The 27,983-nt window shown below is 36.8% G+C and overlaps 3 protein-coding genes and 1 long non-coding RNA gene across 4 annotated transcripts; 1 reads left to right on the forward strand and 3 right to left on the reverse strand.

Annotated features, from left to right (window-relative positions):
- Window positions 1-641: 641 nt before the first annotated feature.
- Window positions 642-25,193, forward strand: LOC121731746 (atrial natriuretic peptide-converting enzyme). The gene is made up of 12 exons (XM_042121335.1): window positions 642-1,467; window positions 14,074-14,266; window positions 15,793-15,985; window positions 20,008-20,161; window positions 21,634-21,891; window positions 22,185-22,368; window positions 22,724-22,930; window positions 23,213-23,408; window positions 23,618-23,823; window positions 23,948-24,126; window positions 24,209-24,574; window positions 24,687-25,193. Exons 1-12 carry the CDS (start codon window positions 1,414-1,416, stop codon window positions 24,870-24,872), a joined length of 2,376 nt encoding a protein of 791 aa, XP_041977269.1. The 5' UTR covers window positions 642-1,413; the 3' UTR covers window positions 24,873-25,193.
- On the reverse strand, window positions 9,589-27,909 carry LOC121731754. Its single transcript, XR_006036283.1, has 4 exons — window positions 27,766-27,909; window positions 24,385-24,388; window positions 12,902-12,905; window positions 9,589-9,599 (listed from the first exon to the last, which is right to left on the reverse strand). It is a non-coding gene; the product is annotated as an uncharacterized LOC121731754 (long non-coding RNA).
- LOC121731752 (protein brawnin) lies at window positions 26,049-26,392 on the reverse strand. Its single transcript, XM_042121353.1, has one exon. It carries the CDS (start codon window positions 26,390-26,392, stop codon window positions 26,186-26,188), a length of 207 nt encoding a protein of 68 aa, XP_041977287.1. The 3' UTR covers window positions 26,049-26,185.
- On the reverse strand, window positions 26,395-26,703 carry LOC121731750 (small integral membrane protein 4). The gene has a single exon (XM_042121352.1). The coding sequence runs from the start codon at window positions 26,611-26,613 to the stop codon at window positions 26,395-26,397; it is 219 nt and encodes a 72-aa protein (XP_041977286.1). The 5' UTR covers window positions 26,614-26,703.
- Window positions 27,910-27,983: the final 74 nt, after the last annotated feature.

A 27,983-nucleotide genomic window follows, 5' to 3' on the forward strand; every position in this document is an offset into this window, starting at 1 on the left:
TCGTTTAAGTACAGTGTATTTCGTTCTTATTAATTTTTAAGCATTTTAAAAATGTTTAATGGTGCTGTCTCTTTGCAACACTCTTTTCTAATGTACCGTGTTGGGATATTTTTGTAAGTCGGTAGTGATGTGAACGTCATACTCGGTAACGAGTAGCTGAACACTTTGCCCGTTGAGCATAAAACCATAGAGGTGTAATGTAAGCAACGTCATGCATCGGTATTTTAGAACTTATAAATGCAACAAATAACCAATCACGCTCGCGCCCAAACAGAACCGCACCAATGGCTGTGCGGCTGCAATATTATTGGCCAATCAGAGCGCAGTTGGCGTCGCAGCGTTTTGGTTGATATTTTCGTACAAAATACGTTACATTACCGCTCTACTGGGTATCAGCAATCTGTTCAATGGGCTGTTGTAAGCGATTGTTATCTCAATGTGGCCGCTCCTTTTGCCTTGATTCTGTATTGACACTGAATTCATTGTGTACTTTAACGTAATTGGTTTCTCATAAATTAACTCTGTAACACAATGATTTATAGTGAATTTTGTAGAATTGGTCTTGAATTAGCGTGTGAATCTAAGTTGCCGAATGAAAACATCAGCATGAAACGTTTATATTGTACTCGGAAACTTACAAAGTGAAATGTTAAGCTGTCCAGTTCGGCTACTGAGTTCTGTTACGTAACGTATGACGTTCACATATTTTTACATATTAAATTTTTCTATTGCAAATTTTATTCTTAATGTATCTTTTTCTTTTTAAATTTAATGCAACGTAGCTAGAAATTTGTTACTGGGCACGATTGCCAAATCATATACGAAACGATGTAAATTTAGTGTATATGTAGTTCTAAATAATAAAACAACTTAGAAACTACCTATCGATAAAAGTTTTTTTGATCGTATCTGTATATAATTTAAGGACGAATAAATCGTGGAATCTCTTTACTTTCCATTTCGATCGCGCGGCCTCCCCGCGCCGACGGAACGCGAGCGCCACTTCGGCGGGTTCACTGTTGCTACTACTTTTAATACTGTAAAAATTATTAATGACATGTTGTAATAAGTATATAACGATAGCCATAAAATTATTTGTTTTATATAACGTAAGCCTGTAAATACTATGATTATACATTAAGTTTTATACTCGATCGTTTTGTTTATTGTCCGCCCCCTGGGAAACCGCCGGAGAAATCTACGGGTTTCTTGCGGCGAGGTTCCGACCCGCGGCTTTCATCGAAACAGCCGCCTGCGACCCCGGAGAAAGTCCGCGGCGCGCCATTCTGCCGCCGCCGGCCGAGCGCGCCACACCGCGCCATGTATCGCGACTCTGCGGAGCCTCCCTTAGTGCAGTGATAACGGCTAACTCGAAATACGAGTTCAGTGCAACGACCGCCGGACAGGATTGACATGACGTTCTCCGGGATGAAGGAGAAAACGCACAAAGACACCTGGGAGTCGGAGGTGAGAGGTGATCCGCTCGTGCCGAGATTACTATCTCGTACGGCTCATTGTTATGGTAATGACGGCGATAGGACACTCAGATGTGACACAGTTTACGACCGACACTTTCTCCTACGATTTCTTACGCTCGTCCGCGATCAAAGACAAAAAGTGCGAAAATTGGTAACGATACTCGAGCTTTTGTAAGAACTTTTGATTGCTAATTGCAGATTTTTATTTGAAAATCTTATTTTGCCTTCATTTTGCATTTAAAATAGTTTTGTTTTTGTATGTTAAGTGATGTACATTTTTTGTAAATTCACACTTTTAATAATCATAAAATTTTGCATAGAGCTTAAAGAAGTCAATGTGCGCACTTATGTACAAATAATATCCACGAACCGCGAAGTATGACGCTATTGCCTTTGAAAACCTGTTTTTAAAAATGGGGAGTCTCACCGATAGTAATTTAGATAATGTGAGCATTAAGCATACATAAACACATTCTTAGAAAGTATTATTGCATAAAATTGTTGTTTTACAAAAGAATTACTTCAGTGCGGCATTCTTTCGCAAACTAGAGTAAAAGGGAATGTCCAAGTCTTTATTTCTATTTCCTTGTAAGTAGGAAAAATCATTTTCTTGTTACTGTTACGAACCTTTGTGGGTTGTGCCTCTGATTATGGAGTAGGTTATGTTTTTACTTTTATATATATGCTCCTATGATTTTATTCTAGATCTAAAAACTTACGACTTTTGTCTTCTAAGTAGAGACTAAATACCGACGTCAATAAAATCATAATTACTTATCAAGTATTATGATGATTTAATTTATCAAGTAAATTAAATCATCAAAATAGTTGCTCCAATTAAATAATGGTAGAGAACCAAACTTAAAGTTCATTAAATGGTATTGCTGTAAGTTGTAACTTGTAGGAAAAATATATAGAGCCTATTAAATAAATAAGAGGGTTTTCAAGAGGTCATAGCAAGTCGTTATCAAATCAAAATCTGGGTGAAAAAGAAAACAAACTGATGCAAAAATTCATACTTTAAGTATTGTCAATATGAATGAATAATGTACATTCATAGACCATACAAAAAATTTCGAAAACTAGCGGTACTACAGAACCCTATATTGCGCGTGGCCCGACACGCACATGGCCGGTTTTATCCTTTAGACACGGAACCCTAAAAATGCTGTTTTATATCATCAAAGTTAATTAAGAGGTTGTAAACCTACATTCCGGTATGCAATCCTTGCCGTAAATAGTCAATGCTTGTTTCCCACAAACTGTCTAGAATGCGTTGAGAAACATTCTAGGACTTCGCAAAATACTTAGAATTAGATCGTTTGCATAGAAATCGCCTTTAAATTATTTACGACTGACGTGCAATCTGATAGGTAGTGACTAGTGGGGTTTCAACGAAAAAAAAACAAAATGTACAGCTTTGAAGCTTCTTAATCATGGGCGTACCGAGGAGGGGGCAGCATGTTGACGTCCGTACTAAGTATATTATCTAGTACTTTTATCTATAAAAAATATTATCTATTATAAACACCTATCTTATGAAAAATCTGATTTCCCCTCCCCGAAGATTTTAAATGTTTCAGGCTTCCGAAATTAAAACATTGTACAGTTAGGTACTCTCAACACTAATAGAAAAATGTAGAGACAGAATTAAGCCGATTCTAATACTGATTTTACTGTAATGCAAAAGGTCTGTTAGAAAGGACATAGAATTGTTGTATCCACGGCAAATACCGTCCATATAGTATACGGTCCTTCTTGAGAAATGAATCTCAACGCAAGACAACGCAACGCATATAAAAATATGGTTATGGTTATAAACATTATATTATGTAGTTATAAAAATGTGGGTATAAAAACTTAGGTTTGAATTCCATTCGTGCATCGTGAGCAGGAAATTTAAAACTTAGATCAAGTGGTCTATGTCGTTTGTCCTTGCCTCTCACTGCAGGCACTATCTTGTAGTTGATACCTTTGTGCGAACTAAAAACATGACTTTATTTAGAGCAGAGCAATAAGAAATAGAATTTAAATTAACTTTGCAAGCCCTAACTTATATTACTGGGACTAGAAAGTAGTTTTATACTTCAGTGTACCTAAAGTATTAATTACTAAGTAGGTACCTACTTAAATCCGCTCGCTCTTATTTTGTAGAGGCACTACGCACTACCTATAATGCAAGTCTCATTCTTAAATGTCTAGCTGAAAAATTACGCTGCTTTGTATAGTACGTGCATGGATCCTATCTTATTAGATTTAACTGTAGCTGCAGTTAAAGCTTAAGCACGTTATTTCAATTAATCTTTACTAAACGACTGTCGTTAACAGATAAACAGGTACTTATTATATCAGCTGTAATATCCGTAACATACAGCACTTATTACTTAAGTAAAACTGCGTATGAGTAAGGAGAAAGGAAATCGTGCGAAGTTCGTAAGTTCTGTAATTTCTTCCTCTTGTGGTCTGAAAACTATGCAGCCTCAAGTCAATTTTACAATAGAGCTTACAAAGATAGTAATAAGTAGATGTGTAGGCTTTACTTAAATTTATTTTAACTTCTAAACTTTAAACTTAACTTCTAAAAGACAGCCTATACTGTACCTGATGATCGATCGTATCCATTACCTCCTTTATTTAGAACCTTCCCCAGAAATAAGTAGCAGCACCTACATATTGAAGTACCTTGAAGAGCTACAAGTTCGTAGGTGTTAAAATGTATACAAACTGAGATTAGTAACTCCCTTACCATTAGTCATCAAATTTCCATCACAACTAAATTATAAAGATGTGTCCAATGTAGGTGGAAGCTGGGTTGTAATATATTATCATTTATCCATCACAATATTCAATGTTTACCTTCAACCACCTACATACGGTGACTAGGCCTATGATGGGGTTACTGCTTACACCTGTTGACGTAGGTCGATACTCACGATTTGGTTGTTACTTGTAAGGAAGGTTCCTTTCATCAATGTTGTTGGGTGACATTTTGATAAATTATTTCTATTCGTTATATAGTTACAGATATATACAATTATGTTATAATAAAAGGCACGTTTTAAGTAAATTAATTATATTATATCTTTCTGAAATTATGTAGAGTCGCTGATAGTTACATATTAGGTATTAGTAGAGTCTATCATAGATAATATTATTGTCAAGCCTATGCCTGATTATTATTTTAGAAAAAATAATTATAAAATAATATGAATGTCTGTTGTCTCTTAATATCTATATTCCACTTTAAACTATGTTTTGGTATGGATATAATATACTTGGAGCACTAAAAAACAGAGGGCTACTTTTATAGCATGAAAATGTAACTATTGAAAGGTATTTAAGCATTTTTTTACAAGTTACGTAAAAACAATTAGGTAGTGATCTGTGCAGGTGTAAAGTTTAACTCGGACACCTAATTAAATGTAGAGTATGGGGCTACGGAACTTCGGCACGAAGTGATGACCCGACACGACAGTGAACAACAGTGAATCAGTAACGCACTCGAGTGAGAGTGGAAGTGTGTCAGCGCCCAGCGGTCAGTAACGGCGGCAGTCCGTGATCCGGGTCATGCTGACCACAACACCGCTAGCATCTCTATGACCCTCTGACTATCTGATACTCAATAGGTATACGTTGTCAGCCATTATCAACTTTCAGAGATTTATTTTTAATTAAATTCAACTTGGGGTCGCGATACACGTCTTGTATTGCGACCCTTGCAAGTTTAATTCGATGATGATGATACGATGCGTATCGACGCGTCGCAATTTATAAATTTTATCATGGACAACATTTTGTATCGCATTTTAGTTTCGATATTATTGCGATACAAAATTAAAATGTTTGGCACGCTATTTCATAATTTTATTTTACTTTACACATCGCCTAGTCTAGCTACTCTCTTCCATTTCAGTAATAAACTGACCCTAGTGAATCGAAAGCCCAAATATAGTATTACACGTATATTGACTATTGATGGTATGGCCATGCTCGCAATTAAAAAAAAAAAAAATTTAAGTACTTATATCTAAGGTTACATCATTAGGAATTACCTAATTAGCGTAGAAGTTGCAAAATACATTAATTAACATAAATAACCGTTAGATTACCACATGGTATCCACAGTTTATATTTTTGTGGATATCAATGTTGAATAAAAAATAACTAATGACATAATTAGATCCATTTTTCAAGTGGCTAAGTAAGTACTAGAAAAATTATAAATCAACTAAACATAAGCAAACGTTTTTGAATATTTTATTAACCTATAAGTACCATTTTTTTACGCAGAGAAATGCATTAACGCATTTGACCTACCTATAACCGATACCTATACCTACCGATTAAAAAAAGATAAAAAAATATGCACAGCCCAACATACATACCTAATATAACCTATTTGCCTAATGTTGTTTATGTTTTTGTTATTTTATATTGTGTTTTTAAATGCAAATAAGGAATTTATAAATAAATAAATAAATATAACCTCCTCCTATTTGGAAATCGGTTAAAAATATTGAATCCATAGAAACAGTATGTTAATTGTTAAATACCTACCTAGGCAGAGTTTTTTTTTATATTTTTTGTTATAAAACATAATAAGTTAATGAGTACAAAACTTTGACCTTAGTAACGAGTTCGATCGAAATACAAAATTAATTATCATCCTCATAATAGGTTACCAGCTTTTAACATCACGAAGCTCATCCTTGACATACTTAATCGTCTTCGATTTTAAAACCACTTTCACAACTTTAGTCAATAATAATTTATTATTAATCCTATTCTATCAATATATTATATCAAAGTAGCTGATGAACGATGGTATCGTATGTGTGTAAAAAATTGTAACTACTATTGTTTTGTTATTACCAAAAGGAATTGTACATATCGAAATTCAAAAAAGAGCTGACTTCTACCAGCGTAAATCGTAGAAACTAGAATGTAGAGTATTGACTTTCGTAGTTAAACTGTTACTTTGCCAATGCTTTTTTAAATTTAATATAATTTATTAAGCTTTAGATACAATTAATGTGTCATGAATCGTGATGTCTAAATCATATGTTGAGTAAGTATAATAGAATAGCGTAACATTAAGTTACAACACATACGATCAATCAAGCCCTACGACATCTATAGAATTGCTGTGCACCGCTCACTCAAAATACATAGTAACTTTATAAGCAAACTGAGGCTGCGAAATTTGATACTATTGTGATGCAAAAAACTTGCAAAAAAACTACGTAAATAATATATCATCAGTCATCACCACATTAATATAGCCAACGCACTGATCTTTAAGATATTATAATATTAGTGCCACTTTAATACAATCGTTAAATGAATGATGAAATTAAATTACACTAATCGTAAGGTCAAATACAACAAAGAGATTTGCATTCTAAGATTCTGCTAACATACCACAATAATAATAATAATTATTATTTAAGTAGTTACCTATATGATATTAATACCGATGCCTTAAAAACCTTAAGCTTAAGAACGTTCTTGACCTTTATAATAAATGATTACTCAATTTTATGACTATTAATAAATTAGGTATCTTCTCGTGCCTTCCAAAACACGTCTGGTCTGCGTATTGTTTTTTTTTATCATCACGAATGTCATTCTATTCTCGCGTATTGTAAATAGCATTTGCCCGCGGCTTCGCTCGCGTGAAATTCGAAAATCGTATACAATACAAATATTCTTGCAAATCTCCTTTAGAAACATGATATTTTTCCAAGACCAAAAGTAGCCTATGTTACTCTCTATCCTTTCAACTAAGTCGATGCCAAAAATCAAGTCAATTGGTTGCTTCGTTAGGCTGCGAAGAAAGGACAAACAAACAAATACACTTTCGCATTTATAATATTAGTATGGATAGCTGTTTCCCGCGACTTCGTAGGCGTTACCATAGTATAATAACGGAAATGGATAATTCTCTCCTTTTTATGGTCCCTTACTCAAATGGTAAAAAACGGAACCCGAGTACAAAGATATAATATCAGCCTGTACGTCTGTCCATATCCAGGCAAAGCCTCCCTCATATTAATCAAATGACGCTCGAAATCTGTATGTTTCACATGTTTCACTATTAATTAATAACTTAGTTTGTTCCTAAGGAATAATAATTAAAACTCAACACTAACGACGCAACATGTTTTTGCTTGGCAACATTACCAGGAGCGGGGGGGGGTATGGGGGCGAAGCCCCCCCAAGTAGGGGCAGGGGCAAAGCCTCCCACATATTAATCAAACACGCAAAATCTGCATGTTTAGTTTTTGTTAGATTAATTTCACTTTTAATAAATAACTTACTTTGATTCTAAAGAAGGAGAAGTAAATCTCAACACTAACGACGCAACACTATTTTGCTTAGCAACATTACCAGGAGGGGGGGGGGTTTGGGGGGGCGCAGCCCCCCCAAGTACCGGCCGGGGGCAAAGCCTCCCGCATGTTAATCAAACGACACGCAAAATCTGCATGTTTAGTTTTGGTTAGATTAATTTCACTTTTAATAAATAGCTTTGTTTGATCCTAAAGGAGAATTAAAACTCAATACTAACGACGCAACATGTTTTTGCTTGGCAACATTACCAGGTGGGGGGGGTGATTGGGGCGGCGCAGATGCTAAGTTTGAATAAGGCATATATATCTGCAAAAGCCGTATTCAAATCGGATCAATAGTTTTCGTGTTAAAGAAAAAAGTTTTATACAAAATCTTGCCCCCTCTTTTATCCCCTTAGAGGGGTGAGGGGAAAAATTTTATACACCAGATATTAAATTGGAAAATACAGTTTATAATATGATGTAAGTTTTTTCAAGAAAAAAGTTTGATACAAAATCTGCCCCCTCTTTGGTCCGTTTGAGGGGTGGGGGGGAAAAATTTTATACATCAGATATGAAGTTGGAAGAAGACAAATATATCTGCGAAAACCGCATTCAAATCGGATCAGTAGTTTTCGTGTGATGCTGGAACAAACATACAGACAGACAGACAAAAAACTAACCACAGTTTTGGCTTCTATAGCGATGTAGTAACAGCCCCCGCTTATTATTTTTTGGATATCTTTAATGTACAGAATTGTCATTTCTACAGTTTTATTATATGTATAGATAAAATAACGCAACATTACTCGTAGCAAACCGGTAGAGCTTCTGACTCAACGAGCAATAAAAATGTTAAAGTTCCAATAAACTGCAATGTGAATCGCGTAGTTTCATTATAAACGTTTCGACAGGTTCAGTGACACAGAAAGAGTGTTTACAATTCATCAAAAAATTACAAACCGATGTAGGTAAACGAACTCGAACGAAAGTAATGGTGTTCGCATTGTTGGAAGATCTCCGTAGAAAATAGCTGAAGGCAAGACATGCTCGATTCTATTTTGTTGGCGTAACGGCAAAAACGTGGATGTAGGTCGCCGGCAACTGCAATTTGCACATACCTTTCACAGAATACTCCTTAAAAGTGCCAAAGTGGTGCAGTTTCGCTGTACCTAGTTACTCGTAATAGCTGCAGATTCAGTACCTAATTTGTCGCTACAATTTTGTGTGGACTAGAATGTGAGTCAGAATCTGTTTATTTAAATATGTTGACATTTAAATTTTAATTAAATGCTGATATTATTTTACAGATTCGAGTTATACAAATGTTGGTATGTAATGCGTAATGTATGCTTACTATATTATATTTTATAAAAGTTGCATTAAATCTAAGTACTTTTCAGTACTATAGGGGTCTATGTACCTTTAAATATTGTCTTGTCGTTAAATTTTCAAACGAAAATTCTAAGTGTGTCAGTAGACTTGCTAAGTACGCTCTACTTATTGACGTCGAAACTCAAATACAGCGGTATTCGTAATCACGTACAAAGAAATGAAGATTATTACAGTCTTTTAATAAGTGCAGTGACTAGTTTTTTATTGAACTCCGTAACATACCTTTTTCGCTTATCAATTTAAAAATTAAAAGCAAAGAGTGTGCTCTACCTGCTTTAAGGCCGGTATAAATAGTCAGTACTTAAGATGCGACCCGGTTGCATCTTAAGGTTGAAATTTTGACAGCCAACCAATCACAGAGCCTGAATCGTGTCTTGAGACCGAGACTACTTGAGTACTGACTATTTATACCGGCCTAAATAGTTTATGTTTCTTTCCGGATCCATCCTCGCGCCTGAAAGTTACTTCCTACTACACCTGCGACAGGTTTTCCTGGTAATGTCTACGCCAAAACAATAGTAACAGGATTAGTCACGATTATAAACATCAACTAAGATCTCTGTGACCTCTGCTGCCTATGTTAGGAGCGGCCTCGCTCCCCTCGCAAAGGCTGTGAGATGGAGTTGGCTCTCTTTGTTCGCTGTTGAAATGTCAGACCTTAATACGTGCCATGTTTTCGATACCACAAAATAGCAGTTATTTGCTGTTTAGGGCGTGGACAACCTTTCATAACAATTCGTGTCGTTGCACCATCAAAACTTTGAGCTCTAACACAGTAAATGTTTACACAATAGGCGATATTTTGGTGAGATAAAACGTGAAAACTAGTTCACACAAAATATAATATAAATTTTAAAAGATTTTTAGAATAAACTGAATGGCCACTAATTATAATCGGTACCTATCTACCATTTACCTGAAGCTTCGATAGAAGAGTTTGCTACAATATCTATAGATGCAGGAACTTATCTACACTAATATTATAATTCTGCAGAGTTTGTTTGTTTGAACGCGCTAATCTCGGGAACTACTGGTCCGATTTGAAAAATTCTTTTACTGTTGGATAACCCATTGATTGAGGAAGGCTATAGGCTACATTTTATCACGCTAAGACTAATAAGAGCGAAGAAATAGAGAGAAATGAGGAAAAAACGGGGGAAATTATATGAAAGGGCTTATTTGAACGCGCTAATCTCAGGAACTACTGGTCCGATTTGAAAAATTCTTTCAGTGTTAGATAGCCCATTGATTGAGGAAGGCTATAAGCTATATTTTATTACGCTAAGACTAATAGTAGCGAATAAATAGAGAGAAATGAGGAAAAAACGGGGGAAATTATATGAAAGGGCTTATTTGAACGCGCTAATCTCAGGAACTACTGGTCCGATTTGAAAAATTCTTTCAGTGTTAGATAGTCCATTTATCGAAAAAGGCTATAGGCTATATTTTATCTCGCTAAGACTAATAGGAGCTAAGAAATAGAGGACAAAGTGGAAAAAGCGTGGGAAATTATATGAAAGGGCTTATTTGAACGCGCTAATCTCAGGAACTACTGGTCTGATTTGAAAAATTCTTTCAGTGTTAGATAGCCCATTTATCGAGAAAGGCTATAGGCTATATTTTATCTCGCTAAGACTAATAGGAGCAAAGAAATAGAGGAAAATGTAGAAAAAACGGAGGAAAATTATTACTGGAGCAATTTTTATGTTATTTGGCAATCATGAAGAATAGACCACGTTAAGGAACAAAGGCTATTTTTTGCGGAAAAATGTACGGTTGCGTGAAATTCCTAAATTACGCAAGCAAAGCCGCGCGAAAAATCTGTATATAATAAAATCGTAGGAAAGTCAATTCTGTATATTGAATATTTTTGTACAATAAATAATACTTGGGATGTGACGACGAAGTCGCGGGCAACAGCTAGTTAATACATATTTATGTGAAAACGTAATACTTGGGCAAAGAAATATTCATTTTGTAGATTGGATGATGACGTAATTGGAATTGCTACCAAACGTGACTTTTGTAACGCAGATACTTTGTTGTTCTTTTATTCACATTTTTGTTGCAGCATATAATATTAGTTTTGCTATAAAGTCATTCTATTAGCTAAACCTACGTGAGCTTGCAGGGGATTTTCCGTCATCATTAGGTGTCTGTTGATTTGTATTGCAAACCTGTGTATTATAGTTGTTTTTAGGGTTCCGTACCCAAAGGGTAAAAAAGGGACCCTATTACTGAGACTTCAATGTCTGTCTGTCTCTCTCCAGGCTGTAACTCAAGAACGGTAATAGCTAGAGAGTTGAAATTTTCAAAGATTATGTATTATATCTATTGCCGCTATAACAACAAATAATACAAACAAAATAAAGTTAATATTTAAGGGGGCTCCCATACAACAAATGTGATTTATTTTGCCTGTTTTGCTCTATGCTGTACCTATGCTGTATGCTGTATCTATACGAAACCCTTCGTGCGCGAGTCCGACTCGCACTTGGCCGATTATTTTGTTTTTTTTACTAAAATGTTAATCGTTGAAGCAGAAGTCGTAAGTTAAATCAATAAAAACAACCAGAGGGGTTAGTGCGAGTTTTATTCGATCATACGCATCGAGCACGTTTACGCGAATGTATATGGGATCAAAGCAGTATCCACGTTAGACAGTAGATGGCGCTGCTTTGATTCCATATAAATTCGCGTTAACATGCTCGATGCGTCGGATCGAATAAAACTCGCACTAACCCCTCTGTATAAGCTTTGACACTATAGGTACTTTATTTATCACGTCAGTATTGAAAGTATGACTCATGCTCTATATTCCTTTTACTTTTAAGGTATTTCCAGTCAAACAACTTGGCTCTACAGTCTACTATCCCCCTAGATGTTGAATTGACAAGTAAAAGCTGTCCCATATTGAGTATTATCTCTAAACCACTATTGTTAAGTTCACTAAAACCTAACCAGCGATTAGAACTCTCACCTATTAAAATGTTTTTGTAGAGAGCTAGGAACCGCAACCTACAATAATAGGTGGAGGCTTATAAAACCAAATATACTATTAATTATTTATTTTAATTATGAAATTTCGTATTACAATCAAGAAACTTTTCTGTAGATTAATATTTTTATTATTGTTTTTACTACCTACTCACGAATAAGGTACCTGTATCATACTAATATATATTCTGTGCCTGTATTTATTATTATAACTTAGCTCGGTAAGTTTCTAATAAACAAAGTTTTGCGCGTTATTTTCTCATAGACGTTACGTCCTCTAATGATTTATTAAGTTATGATTATGTAAACTATATTGAATGTCATATTAAATAAGAGTTTATGATGTACAAATGAAGTCTTTATAGTTTGTGAGCGACTGCGTAATGATCCACAAATACTAATGATCTCTCGTAACGATTACAAAGCATAACGCGTTGCATAAACTTAGGCTGTGAAGCATATCGTATAATCACTTTGGAGTGAAATTGAAAACATTCAAAATAATTTTTTGTCATAAAAAATATTAAACAGTTTACCTGATATGAGATAACCCGAGTTGAAACTTACATTGAAGCAAACAAAACATAATATTATAGTAGTAACTAGTAGCATATATTTATACGTGGGAGAGCCATGCTTCGGCACGAATGGGCCGGCTCGACCGGAGAAATACCACGTTCTCACAGAAAACCGGCGTGAAACAGCGCTTGCGCTGTGTTTCGCCGAGTGAGTGAGTTTACCGGAGGCCTAATTCCCTACCCTCCCCTATTCCCTTTCCTTCCTTACCCTCCCCTTACCTATTCCCTCTTAAAGGCCGGCAACGCACCTGCAGCTCTTCTGATGCTGCGAGTGTCCATGGGCGACGGAAGTTGCTTTCCATCAGGTGACCCGTTTGCTCGTTTGCCCCCTTATTTCATATTTTAAAAAAAGTAGGTTTATGGTACCTATGAAAGACTTTAAGACTTAAAAGTCATACCTACATAGGTATTAGACCTACGCTTTCTATGCTCAGTTACGTAGTAAATTAGGTACAGTGTAGCAATTTTTTTGTCATGATATCGCCTTACTTGATCAACTTCTCTCTAACTTCCAATATATAAAACTTATTTTATTTATTTATTTATAAATTCTTTATTTGCATTATAAAATAACAAAAACAACATTAGGCAAGAAACATAGCAAATAGGCGGCCTTACCGCTTTCAGCGGTTTCTTCCAGGCAACCAAAATATTATGATGGTAGAAAATAATGTTATAGTGCTAAACTTAAACAAAGAAAAACTTATTTAGGAAAGGAATGGATTACTAGATTCCTTTCCTTTGTATCTTATCGTTATACTTGTATACCTAATACTAGTTCATTAAAATTCTTACTTCATACGTTGCATGAATACGTGAAAACAGAATTAATTAGAAGTTTAGAACTGAATACTCATCAAATACTCTTTCATCAAACACACAACCTTTTCAATACAACGTAATCGTTCAACATTTATAATCCAGTCTCTATTACCGCTAGTCATTATGTGCTTCTACACTACACAGTTACTAATGGACAATAAAATAAATTATTATGCTGTTACGGCTTTCAGTCGAATTACAATGTCATTTGTATTTATCTCGGCAGTAACAAGTAATATTGTTTAAGACATTGTAATTTGTACTGGAACATTTCCGAAAAATATCTTTGGGATTTAACGCTTTTCTCGGAGTATTTTTTTTTACTTGAAGTTCTATTGTTATTTATTTGGTCCCAGCTTGATCTTTATTCTACGTGTTCTCTGTTTAAATACGAGCCGTCTCGTTTGTCAAGTATTTTTAAATTTTTCATTTTGTAAGCCTAGCTCTTTTACTAATTAGCACGTGTATTTCCAGCTCGGTTACGGTTGGTCGAAGAGCGGTCAGAGGCGATGTCGGTCACACCGGCCGCCCGAGTCCACCCTGTCGGTCAGCAGCGACATCCGCTTCACGCGCCGCAAGCTCAGCCGGCCCTGCCGCGGCTGCTGCGCGGCGCTCGCGGCGCTGCTCGTGCTGCTGCTGCTGGCCGCTGTCGCCGTCTACCTCGGCCGTAGGTACCATTATACATATTAATCACATAGATTTTGCTCGTGACTTTTGTATTACCTTGGGATTCGATTGTCAACTTTAAAAAAATATTGAATGAGTAACGTAACGCCTAGATGTTTGTAACTTTATCCACGATACGACTTTGATAATCATTAACGTTTGTCGGAATGAGATGTGAGCCCAAAGCTTAGAAATTGTCGATTTAGCAAGGTAGAAGTTAGCATAGGAACTGCAACATTGGTTATAATTTGTAAAATTGTAAGTAACTTTACTTGCAACCGAATGTGTTAAGGTTATTAAACTAGTAATCTGAGTATTTTGATATCGTTGTGTCGTTGGTAATCTGTATCAAACACAGGACGTTACTAGTTAGAAGTGGTAATTTATTTTAATTCTATGTAAACAAATCTTAGCAGTTGATGACATTTAGTTCAGCCCCGTCACCGCAAAAGGCCAGCGAGTTGGCCTTGCGTTCGCTCAACAAGTGCAAACGCCTCTTAAGACGCTCCCCCTATGGAGATGCCGTATTGACCGTTTTTAGCAAAGACTTATATTTAAACTGATGGTTTTTATAGCCTTATTACCTCATCATTTGAACGCTACAAAACTATAATAAAAATTCAGCAATAATCTTCAGTATATGCACGTTCCTTTCATACTTTATTAATTTCCTATTTTTGTTTTTTATACTCATGAATCATGATATTATCAGCTTCCAAAGTACCCAATACCAATTTATTTAAATTCAAGCATACATATTCAGTATCTTCCTAGTATTTAGAAATTACGGTTATTTGAAATACACGCCAATAGATCGACAATTTCATTAACTACAATATATATACTGGACGTTTGAATTTTTTTAGGTCAATTTTGAACTAAGATAAGTAAAAAAAGGAAGGCAACGCGGCAAATGTATGGTCAAGGTCGTTTGCTCAGGGGTTGGACTTAAGTGTATCGACACAGACGATCTAACATTCTCTACATCTTGAAGAATTCCGTAAAAAACACCAAGGCATAGCAAAATAGGTCTAAGATGACTTTACAATAAGTGAAATCAGAAATAACGGAACTCTACAAAAGTAGAGTCAATAATTGCTCTTCCAACGATGGTGTTTGCCTTTTATTAAACTTGATTATACTTATGGTATTATTTGTGCTGAACAAAGTTAAGCTTCAAGCCAAACCCTATTTGCAATGGTGCAATAAATAAGGTTCATAGAGATTGTTATTTAATATCGACCATATAGCTATACATCAGACTCTACTTGCCTTGAATGCAGTAAATTTCACTAGAAACCAGTCCTGCCTTACCCACGTATTGTTGTTGTGTTTAATAATTCCACTAATAGCGTTATTAAAATTTAAAAAATCCAATAATACTGTTTCTATTCTAAGGCACCGCTTTCTCCAGCATTTTTTTTTTAATATTTTAAATTAAGTAAATGGTTTCCTATCTTAAGCACCGTCAAAAGAAAGCGAAATTTTAAAGGCCGCGTATTGATTTATTCATCCGTTTATTTACAGACATGTACCTATTCGGGGACCCCCTGAATCGACAGACGTTTAGGGGGTCGTTCATCGCCGGAGCCTGGGCGGAGATCCCCACTGGGGGGAACATTACTCGAGAGGGGGACATGCAGAAGGCCATATTCAATGCATACAGGAACTCCGAGCTGAGGTCCTGCTTCGTCTCGGCTGATGCTCTGGCTTTAGATAGGTAAGTCTTTAAAAGTATTTGTGTCTGTGTAAATCCCTTATTTTCCTTGTTACAAAGTACCATCGAGGAAATTGATTCCTAGGCACGGACCTACGTCATGTGGTCGGCTTATTTCGGTTTGGCTTAACGCGACCAAATTACTTAGGTCCGCCATCTGCCTAAGAATCAACTTCTCTGATAGTACATAGTAAGAAAGATCATATCTGTAATATAATATCCGTTCTTTTGGGTTTCGACTTTTACATAAATATAGGTAAACCGGCACTGTCGTGCTATGGATTCTTATTAGTTTAGGATAACTAGGATAAATCTATTATCTAGAATATTCCAGCTATCGTTTTAAATGTTTCTAGGTTATATTCGTAATAGCAAATTTGTCGATATTATGATTTATTAGATGAAGCGGATTATGAATGCGAGTGAAGACAGTGGCTAACACGCCACCATTATGAATGCTAACGAAAATCGATTGATGCGCTGTAATTAACGGCTTAAACACGGTCATTGTTTCGACGTGATGAATTAGTCAGACTCTACATTTTCGCGGCGCGTACGCTCCTATTTCGATCTTATTACTAAAGCAATAAGGCCGCCATGTGGTGCACCGTTCGTTAACGATGATACATGTACGATAAAGTGCTAATCTGCGTTTTTACATGCGACGAACTTACGCGTAAGAAACTTATTACACTGCAGCTACATAACAACTTAAATGGGTGAAAGTTTTGCTTTCTCAGTCTCACGAGTTCAGATCGTTCGTGATGGAGGGCAGTTACGATTAAGCGTTTACTATTTTTAATTAAAGCGACAAAATATTAATATTTTTTCATGGGTTCCACTAAGGTGCTCTAACATTTTATAGTGTCTCAGTTGCGATCTCATTATACCTTCGTAACTAATGTAGACTTCGATGTTTAACGGTGACTGTAGAGTCTTAAACAAATTAGTTCTTAAGAGCTCACCTGACTCTAAAAATCAAACATCGTCCTTCTCTCTTCACACTCACGCCCGTCTTTCATATGCCAGGTGAAAAAGGACGGCGCGGAATCATGGCCGTTAGTTTTACTTGAATAAAAGACGAACTATAATGATTATGAAAAAAGTGTTTTGAGCAAATTTAGGTTTTATCAATACCTTTTTAGATATTAAAAAATATTAAAGAAAAGACAGCAAACTTCGAAGATCCAAGCAAAAATGTGTCTAAAGCAAGGTTTTTTGTAAAAAAGAAACTATCAAACATTTTTTGAGTAATCGTGTTTTCATCTTGAGCATTTAATCTTTATGAACTGAAGTTACTTGTGTCAAAAAATCAGTTTTCTAGACCTTACAGATTTTGAGATCTAGGTTATAGATCTCAAAATCTGTATGTATGTAGTCAAGTTAGGGTCATATGGGCTCTTAAAAGCTTGATCATATAATACAGATTAAGAAAGTAATGTAGATCGTATAGTCAATAAAATGTTTATTAACTTCGAGCTTTGTATAGCTTATTCAAATTAAAGATCACCGTGTCACAGGTAGATGTAATTATGTGTACCTATAGGTACTATTTTAATAGCTAATTGTCAAATTAAGTCTACTATCCAAAGCTTCTCGACAATAATGTAGGCCAAGTTGAATACTAAAATATTGAACGAGTAAAACATTAATTCTAATAATGTACCAACCTAAAATAGTAGATTCGTGCGTAATGGTATACTTATTCCTTCAGTAACCCACTTTCTAAAGTAAATCACAGATATCTATTTACTATTCAAGCCACAAAGGGCGAAATAACCTTGAATGATTAAATGAATGGCATAGAAAGTTCACATCGAAGAAAACAAGCACGTGCTTACTTTCCCGACCCAATATTCTCATGAACCGTATTGTACGAGACCGCGTTGATTGTTTCAGACTTTATATTTTATACAATTTTAGACTTTCCCCCAGTTTGTTTATAATGAATAACGTCACAAGATAACCGTAAACTTCGTATCTCTTCCCTACTAATAGGTATATTATAAATGAGAAAGTGTGTCTGTCTGTCTGTCTGTCTGTTTATACCTCTTCACGCTCGAACCGCTAAACCGATTTTGCTGAAAATTGGCATGGAGATACTTTGAGTCCCGAGAAAGGACATAAGATAGTTTTTATCCCGGAAAAATGTACGGTTCCCGCGCGATAAACGAATTTTGGCGCAACGGAGTTGCGGGCGTCATCTAGTAATATATAAAGTGTCCCTAGACTTCCACGAATGATTCAAGACTAAATTTAGCCAAATCAGTTCAGCCATTCCCGAGTTTTAGCTAGAATTTAGACTTTAGACTAATAAATTCATTTTTATTTTGATACACATAAAATATTTATCAACATGTTTTGCCTCACAGTCCGTCTCTTGAATGCTTAATTTCGGATACACTTAAGCCTTCTTGTCAAACAACTTTGAAGCTTGTGGTTAAAGATAAATTAATAATGTATTAATTAAGTCGACGAGAATAAAATTTGCAAACCATTAAAATCAATGCTAAAGATAAAATAGAAAATAAAGAAAGTCGAAACAAATGGATATGTGACCATTTTAAACGCTATAGCAGAGACCAGATGGCTATAGCTATTAAATACAAAATCCGTTACTCTCACTTTGAAAGTTACATTTTTGCAACTGAAATATGGTCATATACTACATATAGGTAGGTACCTAATAATTACCAAGCTATTATCTAATGCGAAATACAAACATGATTCAAATTCATTTTTCGAATATTTTCAACGACAAACCAACGCCCGTGTTAGCACCTACGTGTGTTCCTTGACTTTCTCGCGCCTAATGGCTAATATAATATAAGTATATAACTAGCTGTCCCGGTGAATTTCGTGTCACTTTAAAACCTTCCTTGGACTTCTACGAATATTTTAAGACTAAAATTAGTCCAATCCGTTCAGACATTTTCGAGTATTAGCGTTACTAACACAATTGAAAATCCATTTTTATATATATAGATATTATATTGTATTACTGATTGAATCTTTTTAATTTAGGTCTCAAATCTGAATTCTTAATTATAGCGTGTTACATTAACAATAATGGAATAAAATCTTATAAGCACAATCTGAACATTATATTATATTAAGTAGTTTTACCTTACAATTTTCATTGTTTCCAAATTAAATTCACCCTGCGCTTATTTTCCCGATTACATATATTAATAAAAGATATCGCTATTAATATTATTAATCCGACAGCGTGTTTGTCTGCCTGTCCGTTACCTCTTCACGTTCAAACCGCTGAACCGATTTTGCTAAAATTTGTTATGGAGATACTTTGAGTCCCGGGAAAATGTACGGTTCCCGCGCGATAAACGAATTTTGGCGCAACGGAGTTGCGGGCGTCATCTAGTATTATAAATTATAATAAATCTCTCTGTGATATTTTTCATCGCTCTTCGCTACTGCATTACCGCTTATATTCTGCTTAATGTACCGCTTAGCCAGTGGCGTGGGGCAAGGCTGGCATAATATGCAAGTAAGGTCAGAACATTAATTTTATACATTGATTGTACCCGTTTTAGTATTAATGGGACGATTTTTACTGATAGGGCCCCGTCAATTTGCCACGGGCCCCAGTATTTTTTAATGAAATAATGGGGCAAACGAGCAAACGGGTCACCTGATGGAAAGCAACTTCCGTCGCCCATGGACACTCGCCACATCAGAAGAGCTACAGGTGCGTTGCCGGCCTTTTAAGAGGGAATATGGGAGGGTAAGGAAGGGAATAGGGAAGGGTAGGGAAGGGAATAGGGTAGGGGATTGGGCCTCCGGTAAACTCACTCACTCGGCGAAACACAGCGCAAGCGCTGTTTTACGCCGGTTTTCTGTGAGAACGTGGTATTTCTCCGGTCGAGCCGGCCCATTCGTGCCAAAGCATGGCTCTACCGCGTAATATGATGAAAATGGTATAGTTACGCCACTGCGCTTAGCTTAGTTTTCCCGGACTGTACACCTCCTATTCAAATACTTATGGTTCCTCGTGTCTATTCCAGCGTGGAGCAGGGCACCCGGGTACACTTCGAGGTGTCGTTCGAGCCCATCTTCACGGCGGTGAGCACGGCGGAGGTGACCGCGGTGCTGGCGCGGGAGATCCTCGCGCCGCCCTTCTCAGACATCGGAGCCCTGCCTCATACCCTGTATATAGAGGTCAGTATACAGTATAGGTATCAATCAGACCACGAGAGCTGAACGTTGAAGGCCTTATAAGCATAAGATAGCATATTATGCTGCAGTGCCCGTTGAAAAATTTATTCATAGGCGTACGCATTATAATTTAGGGGCTGTAAGCTGTTTCAACAATTCCTGATAAGTGCCGGAAAGGCTATCCACCACTTAACTTGACAGATATAGTATGGATAATAAGTTGTGGATACTGGATAGCCTATTCGGCACCTTAACAGGAAGTGGTGAAACAGGCTCTGTGTCTCGTTAACTTTGTCATGGTTATGTCTAGCCTAGACATCACGAAAAACCTAACTTTCATGGCCAAATGACGTAGGGGAATGTGAGGTAAAACGATTTCTACGGGTCAAATGATCCCTCCCCTTAAATCATATTAAACCAGAGGCATCTTTCCAAATGCACGTGAAACGGGTTGCCCATAACCCTGCCAGTTGCCACTTATAGTATCATGGCGATCAGAGCGCTTGGCGAAATTTTATTAAATTTTTTTAAAAAGTGTCGCTCTGATCTAAATTAAATGTTAGTTTGTTATAGGGTATTAATAGCAGTTACCTAATATTTAAACAGTTTTAGATCACCCCACGTGGTATTTGATGGTTGTGTTTTGATCGATTTCTTGGAATTTGGTATATGGGGTGAAATGATCCCTATTTGTGTGTATAAAATGATCCCTGGATATAAAGTAGAAATAAGCGAATATTTTTCTTTTGATGAAATTGTTATTTTATTTTAATCTTATTATTAAAGAACAAATATATTATCAAAGATATCGATTTCAGAAGTCACTACTTTCGTGTTTTGCCTTAAGACGGACCGATAAACTGACAGACAGCAAGATCTTAATAAATTTGCTCCCCTTTTTATCCTTCGGCTACCGAAGCCTAAAAAACTTGCTAATAAACTAAAAGATGCGTGTTTCTTACTTATATGCTTAAATTGGTTATCAATAATAAATATTATCTCTGGGATTATTTTACCCCAACTCAAGGGATCATTTTATACATAGGGATGTATAAAATGATCCTTTAGTTAAACTTTTACAAAAACCTTTAGTACAAAAAAAGTACGTGCATATGATAAAAAATAAGTATGCTATCACGAAGTTTGGTAAACTCACTACATCCAGCCATACAAATATTGCGATTTTTCCTTCAACTATAGCCATACTTAAGATTTTTCCCTTAAGGGGATCATTTTACTTCACCTTCCCCTACTAGGTCCGACATTTGCCTATAAACAAATTTCCCTGATATACATTTAGGCGCAAACAAGAGACAAAAGAAAAAGCTGGTTTAGATTAAAAATTATTAAAGAAGAAAGCATAATAATAGAACCTAAATGCTTGCAGTTATATTAGCAGTAAGTAGGTATATCAATTATTAAATCTGCATGAAGTTAGCTTCCCGAACATTAAATCATAAATCTTACATTTTCAGGAAGTTTCCATGATAACATCTCAAGCTTTGAAGGAGAGCGACGCTGTAACGGAAGTCCCAACCACCGAGAGTGTTACCGTGGAAGTGGTGGAGGAGATTCGAGAATGTTCGCCGCTGACTCTACCGCTGTGTTCGCGACTACCCTACAACACCACCACTTATCCCAACTTGGTCGGCCATTCGTCCCAAGACGCGATTCTGAAGGACTTGGTCGCGTTTAGAGAGCTACTAGATGCTGAATGTTCGGATCTTGCTCAAGTAAGTTACACTGTGAACTGTCTGGTTTGAAACGTGCCTTATAGGTATAGAGAATAGGATATTCACTAACTGTATAAGTCCTAAAGTGTGTCTGCGTGCTAAATCTCAAGGCTTAAACACCTAAATCACATGTGGTAAAATTTGCAATGGATATACATTGAGTCCCTGGAATGGACATCTAGGAGTATCGGATGCAATAAAGGTGCGGTCTGCGGGTAACATGGACTATATAACTTGGATTTAATCTTTTATCGAACTTTGATTGGACTAGAAATTAACGTTTTATTTTCCAGGACTTCGTATGTCAGATGCTCCAGCCGCGCTGCGACAGCGACCGTTTGGTGTCGCCGTGTCGCTCGTATTGCCGCGCGTTCCACGCCGGCTGCGGCTCGCGCTTGCCCGAGCGCCTGCGCCCGCACTTCGATTGCGCGCGCTTCCCGGAATACTTCGGCCCGGGATCCTGTGCCACTGAACCAGGTGGGATATAATAGCATGCTTTATTTTATAAGGTCTCTCTCTTATATGCACGAACAACGGTATCTTGTCGCCAGACGTCTCTTAACGCTGTTGGTACAACGACTCTGCGAATCTACTTGTCTAACTATTCTCTACTACTAAACAAGCCTATCTCAAACGGTCATCTCGCTTGCTCGCAGCGTCGTTGTTATAATATAATGGCGTAAAACGTAATAAAAGTGATCAGTGAAGATAGCAGTCATATTTTTAGTACTAGGTAAGTTAAAATAACCCTGTTAAAAACCGTTTTAAAGACACGCAATACTGTACACATTGTACTGGAAAATATCTCTCAAGTAACGAACAACTCTTGCAGATTGCCTGGGAGGTCTCCAGCGTCTAGCTCTATCGCGGCGCGCGTGCGACGGCGTGCCCGACTGCGCGGACGCGGGCGACGAGCGCGCATGCGCACACTGCGCGGGCGGCGGCGTGCGATGCGCGCTGCACACGCGCTGCATCCCAGAACGCAGCCGCTGCGACGGTACCCCGGACTGTCCTGATGGCAGTGACGAGACTAGCTGCTGTATGTGTATTTTAATTCTTACTTAATGCTAATGCGTACTTCATTTTTGTTGTTTAACGCCAGTTTAGGGACCTATCAGACAGAAAGCGGTCAGTGGTTACGCGTTCTGCATTCTTTTTATTTTGGTTTTTGAAATCCTAGTAACCAAGACACTTATTGTTCGCTAGCATCGTAAAATAATTTTACATCTCTTCTTGGAATCTCAAATTATGAAATTGACCAGTTTTATTGTTATTAGCATACCAAATATTTGATGATACAATTCAATATTTGAATACACAGTGTGGGTGACGCGGTCGTTGGCTTCTTGGAAGCGCGAGAGCGGCGAGTCGACACTCGGCGCGGTCCGCAGCCGCAGCGGTTACGCGGTGTGGGCGGAGCGCGGTCGTGCTGGTAAAATCTGCGCCGAGCCTTATGAGAACGACAAGAGAGCTCTCATGAACGTCGCCACCTCACTTTGCACCGCAATGTCTTACAAGTATGTCCATACTAATATTATAAATGCGAAATTGTGTCTGTCTGTCCGTCTGTTATATCTTCACGCTCAAACCGCTGAACCGATTTTGCTGAAATTTGGCATGGAGATACTTTGAGTCCCGGGAAAAAACACGAATACCTTTTGTCCCAGAAAATGTACGGTTATATATTTGTTTTCCTTCAGAGCAATAAGACCTTTTTTCTTTGTAGATCAGCGATATCGGCAGAAGCTGTTATAGACGGAGAAGCGCCCGACTTAGACGAGGACACAACAGAAGACCCGTTCCAGCTGACAAGATTTGCAAAGGACGCCCCAGAATATGTCAAAATAGTGGATCCCTCAGCGGCTGAAATTTCCTTCACAAAAACTGAATGTCCGCAACGAAAAGTTATAAAAGTTGTTTGCGATCAACTTGGTAAGTATTATTTTATCTTTATAGTTTATAGTAAGTATAGGTTGTGTAGTTCTCTAGTGAACTTTCGTCCAGCGAAGGAAACATTTTTATCTCTTTTTATACAATGAGTATTATTGTTTCCCAGAATGTGGACTACCGTCAGCGAGAGGAGCGCGTGCAGACAAAGGAGTAGACGGCCTGCTGCGGTCCTCCCAGCCCGGGGACTGGCCCTGGCATGCGGCGCTCATGCGCTCACACGTCCACGCCTGCGATGCGGTCCTGGTACATCCCTCCTGGCTCATAACCACGGCCTCTTGTTTCCAAGTAAGTTAATACAACTTCCCTTTCCTAATAATGGCAATCAGCGCATATTGTCTTGTATACTCATTATTTTTTGCCTTCTCAGGGTCAACCGAAAGCTGAGTGGACCGCAAGATTGGGTACAGTGAGGATACAGAGCACAACTCCGTGGCAACAGGAGCAGCGCATTATCGGCATGGTGCGCTCCCCTGTGGAAGGCAGCATGATGGCCTTAGTGAGACTAGAAGAACCAGTGGAAATAACAGACTTCGTCCGACCCACATGCCTACCAGAGGATGGTTTTAAAATCGATGAACAGAGTACATGCAACTCATTGGGTTGGACGAGAAACAGAGACCAGCTGCAAAGGATACATGTTGTGCCAACGTCCATGAATACCTGTGAGAACGTCAGCATTGCCACCGGGAACGGCATTTGCGCTGAGCCTTTGTATGATCAAGACGATTGTGACGTAAGTTTAAAAATATTTATTTACGAACTCATTACATGACCAGAAATTTATTTCCTGAGAAGTGTACCAAAAGCTCTAAAAATATAAACCCTCAACTTGTTTTTTTTTTCAGGAGGAAGAATATGCAGGCAGTTCAATGATGTGCTTCAATGACAAAACAAAACGCTGGTTGGTGTTAGGAGTCAGTGGGTGGAGAATTGCATGCTCAAAAATTGGCTTAGGAAGACCTCGTATCTACGACTCAGTAGTGTCACATGTCGATTGGATTCACAAAACGATATCAAACTCATCAAGGTGACCATAATAAACTGATAAGACTGTCCTCTTGTCTTAAAAAATAGAATGTTAAGTATTGTAGCATTAATGTATTTCACATAAAGTTCTTATTGTTTTGTAAAGTAATTGTTATAGAGAAGAATAGTTTTATGAACCTAGCTTATTATGAATTGTGTAAGTAATGTAAATATAATTTTAAGTACAATACCAAATAAATATTAAATTATTATTGTGATGGATCAGATTTCACTTAGATTGTTTAAGTGTAAAATATGTTCACTACTGTGGATAATAGCCCAGTTAACTAACTCAATAAATCCATACCAGTGCAGCAGTGTAAAGACTGGCTACTCAAATTTGTAAATTGTTATAATAAATTATTTTTAAAATATGAATACTTTTATTATTTTTTAAACATATTATCAGCTGTAAAGTTAGCAAGTGTATGACACACTTGGCAAACCTTACCATAATATGAAAGTAATAGTGCTTCTTTGCACAGGATATAATATAAAAGTCTACTAAATGAAAGGATGTGCTGTAAATATAGTAAACTAGATAACAAAAGAAATTGGTTTAGGGGTTTGGCTGTGAAGAGATAACAGATAACGACAAACAGACAGACATACTTTCACATTTATAATATTAGTAGGGAAGTTGCCAGCAATGTCTCAATTTAATGTGTAAAATAATTTTCTTGAAATGTACCTATTTCCTTTTTTGCAACCTATGGCACACATACCAACAACTTTTTTTTTAATGAAATAAGGGGGCAAACAAGCAAACGGGTCACCTGATGGAAAGCAATTTCCGTCGCCCATGGACACTCGCAGCATCAGAAGAGCTGCAGGTGCGTTGCTGGCCTTTCAAGAGGGAATAGGGTAAAAGGGTAGGGTAGGGATGGGAAGGGAACAGGGGAGGGTAGGGAAGGGAATAGGGTAGGGGATTGGGCCTCCAGTAAACTCACTCACACGGCGAAACACAGCTCAAGCGCTGTTTCACGCTGGTTTTCTGTGAGAACTTGGTATTTCTCGGGTCGAGCCGGCCTGAATGGGCCTTAATGCCGAAGCATGGCTCTCCCATGTATACACATATCTCCACACTAAGAAACCAAGTTAAATATTTCCCTAGTTTAACTCAAGAATTTTTTTGTTTCTACTACAATTCCTCAAACTTCAAATGAAAGAATAAAACAAAATAGTTTCAATAAATGAAAGTAGCAAATTTATTGCAACATATTTAATGATTTTAGCTGTTTCTGAAACAAATTACTATTTACAAATTCTCAATACTACGTTCACGATAAAACCAGCCTTACAAGTTATCACTAACAAGTTATTTTAAAATACCTTCCTCTCTCAGTTCATTTTTAATTTTTTCTTGTATATCTTCGGGGAAATTTTCCAATTCCTTATAAATATATTTGTGAAGATCTACAAGTGGGCGATAGTGTAGGTGAACAATCTGCGACCCGGTAATCATGCTGGCAAAGGCTGCTGCAGCGAATGTTAGATATCGAGGCCAAGAAACACCCGCTGGCATTTTCAAACAGTAGAATACTTCTGAAGTTTCTCCTCAACTATGTTCTTAGCTTGCCTCTTCTTAAAAGTATTATAAAAATTTATCTGACCAACTTGCCAGTTGATCATAGAGAATTCCAACGCCGCTCCAACAACGAAGAACATAGGCAAGAATCTATACATTCCTAATGCTTTCTTGCCAGGCCATTTTTCTACAACCTTGTGAATCCATCCTATTCTCATTTCAAAAGAACATCAAAAACTTCTGTATTATTGTTTTCGATAAGAAATCTTATCACAGCACTTTCAGCGTCACAATATTTTCAACCTTTTCTTTATATTTATTTACGGAATAGATCTTTTAAAGATCTAAGCAGAAAAGTTAGGTTATTTTTTAATTATGTCATTTGACATTTGACAAATGACAATAGAGGCTAATTCTACAAATCGCAAAATTTAGTTATCCCATGAAGGTATATTGTCCCCGCGTTCCAGATGACGTTAGAAACGCTCACGCTCAAGACCGTAGTTTTTCCCGTTCCACTAGCATGTGAGCGTCAGTGATACAAACCCAAGTGGAACGGATTATGGATCGTTTTGAGCGTTTTGAGAAAAGTTTAAAAAAAGAACTATAATTTTTTTATACATAGGTACATTGAACCGAACTTGGATATTACGATCCTTTTCTTCAAGTCGTAAATAAAAGTAATTATATTGTTTATAGTTACATTTATTTTACAAATAAAATACATAATATTTTATTTGTTTCGGTTTTAGTATTACATTTTTTTACTTAAGTAATCATATTTTAATATAGTTAAACTTTTATTATATTTGAGTTTTCAAATTGAATCATATTTTAATAACAAAACCACATACTTTGAATATTGACTATTGTCACAATATACATATAAACGTTAGGTAACAATACCGTATAATGCTTAGTCAAGTACGAATAAATCAACAGGTATAGGAGAGATGAAAATTAGTATTTAGTATTAATTATTATAATGTTTTATAAGAAATCTTTCGACCTTTCATTTAAAACAATTTATTTTCTAATCAAAGTATTTCATTAAATGTTATTTAATTTATTTAAGTAATATAAATATTATTTGTAATGAAATAATATAAAGTTTTTTTTGTCTCTGCTCTCTCCTGAAAACTTTCCGAACATGGCTTTCGCGATATAGTTACGTTAAAATTAAAAAAAAAACTAGAACGCCCACTTTGACCCATCTTCGTCGAGGGTCGTTTTGAGCGAAAATGATGACGTCATGAGTGACGTCATAGCCGCGATCAAAACGACCACGGTCGTCAAATGGAACGGCAGAAGGGGACGTTTTGAGCGTTTTGGTCAAAATTAACGTCATCTGGAACGCAGCCTGTAAGGACTTATATTTTGACAGTTGATAATGTTACTCTTTCTTACTAACGATGCAGTAAGTTGAGTGAAAGAGAAAGCTCATATCGGTGTATAAACGTCAAAAGCCTGTAATTTTATGTCCGACCGAGTAGAACATAACAAAGGAGTCGGTCTGCATATTATATGGCTCTAATGTCTAATGTGAGCTATTCCTATCTCTAGTAGGGCAAAACCAGAGATAGATCAA

This window comes from Aricia agestis, chromosome 11, assembly GCF_905147365.1.
Source record: "Aricia agestis chromosome 11, ilAriAges1.1, whole genome shotgun sequence".
NCBI lineage: Eukaryota > Metazoa > Arthropoda > Insecta > Lepidoptera > Lycaenidae > Aricia > Aricia agestis.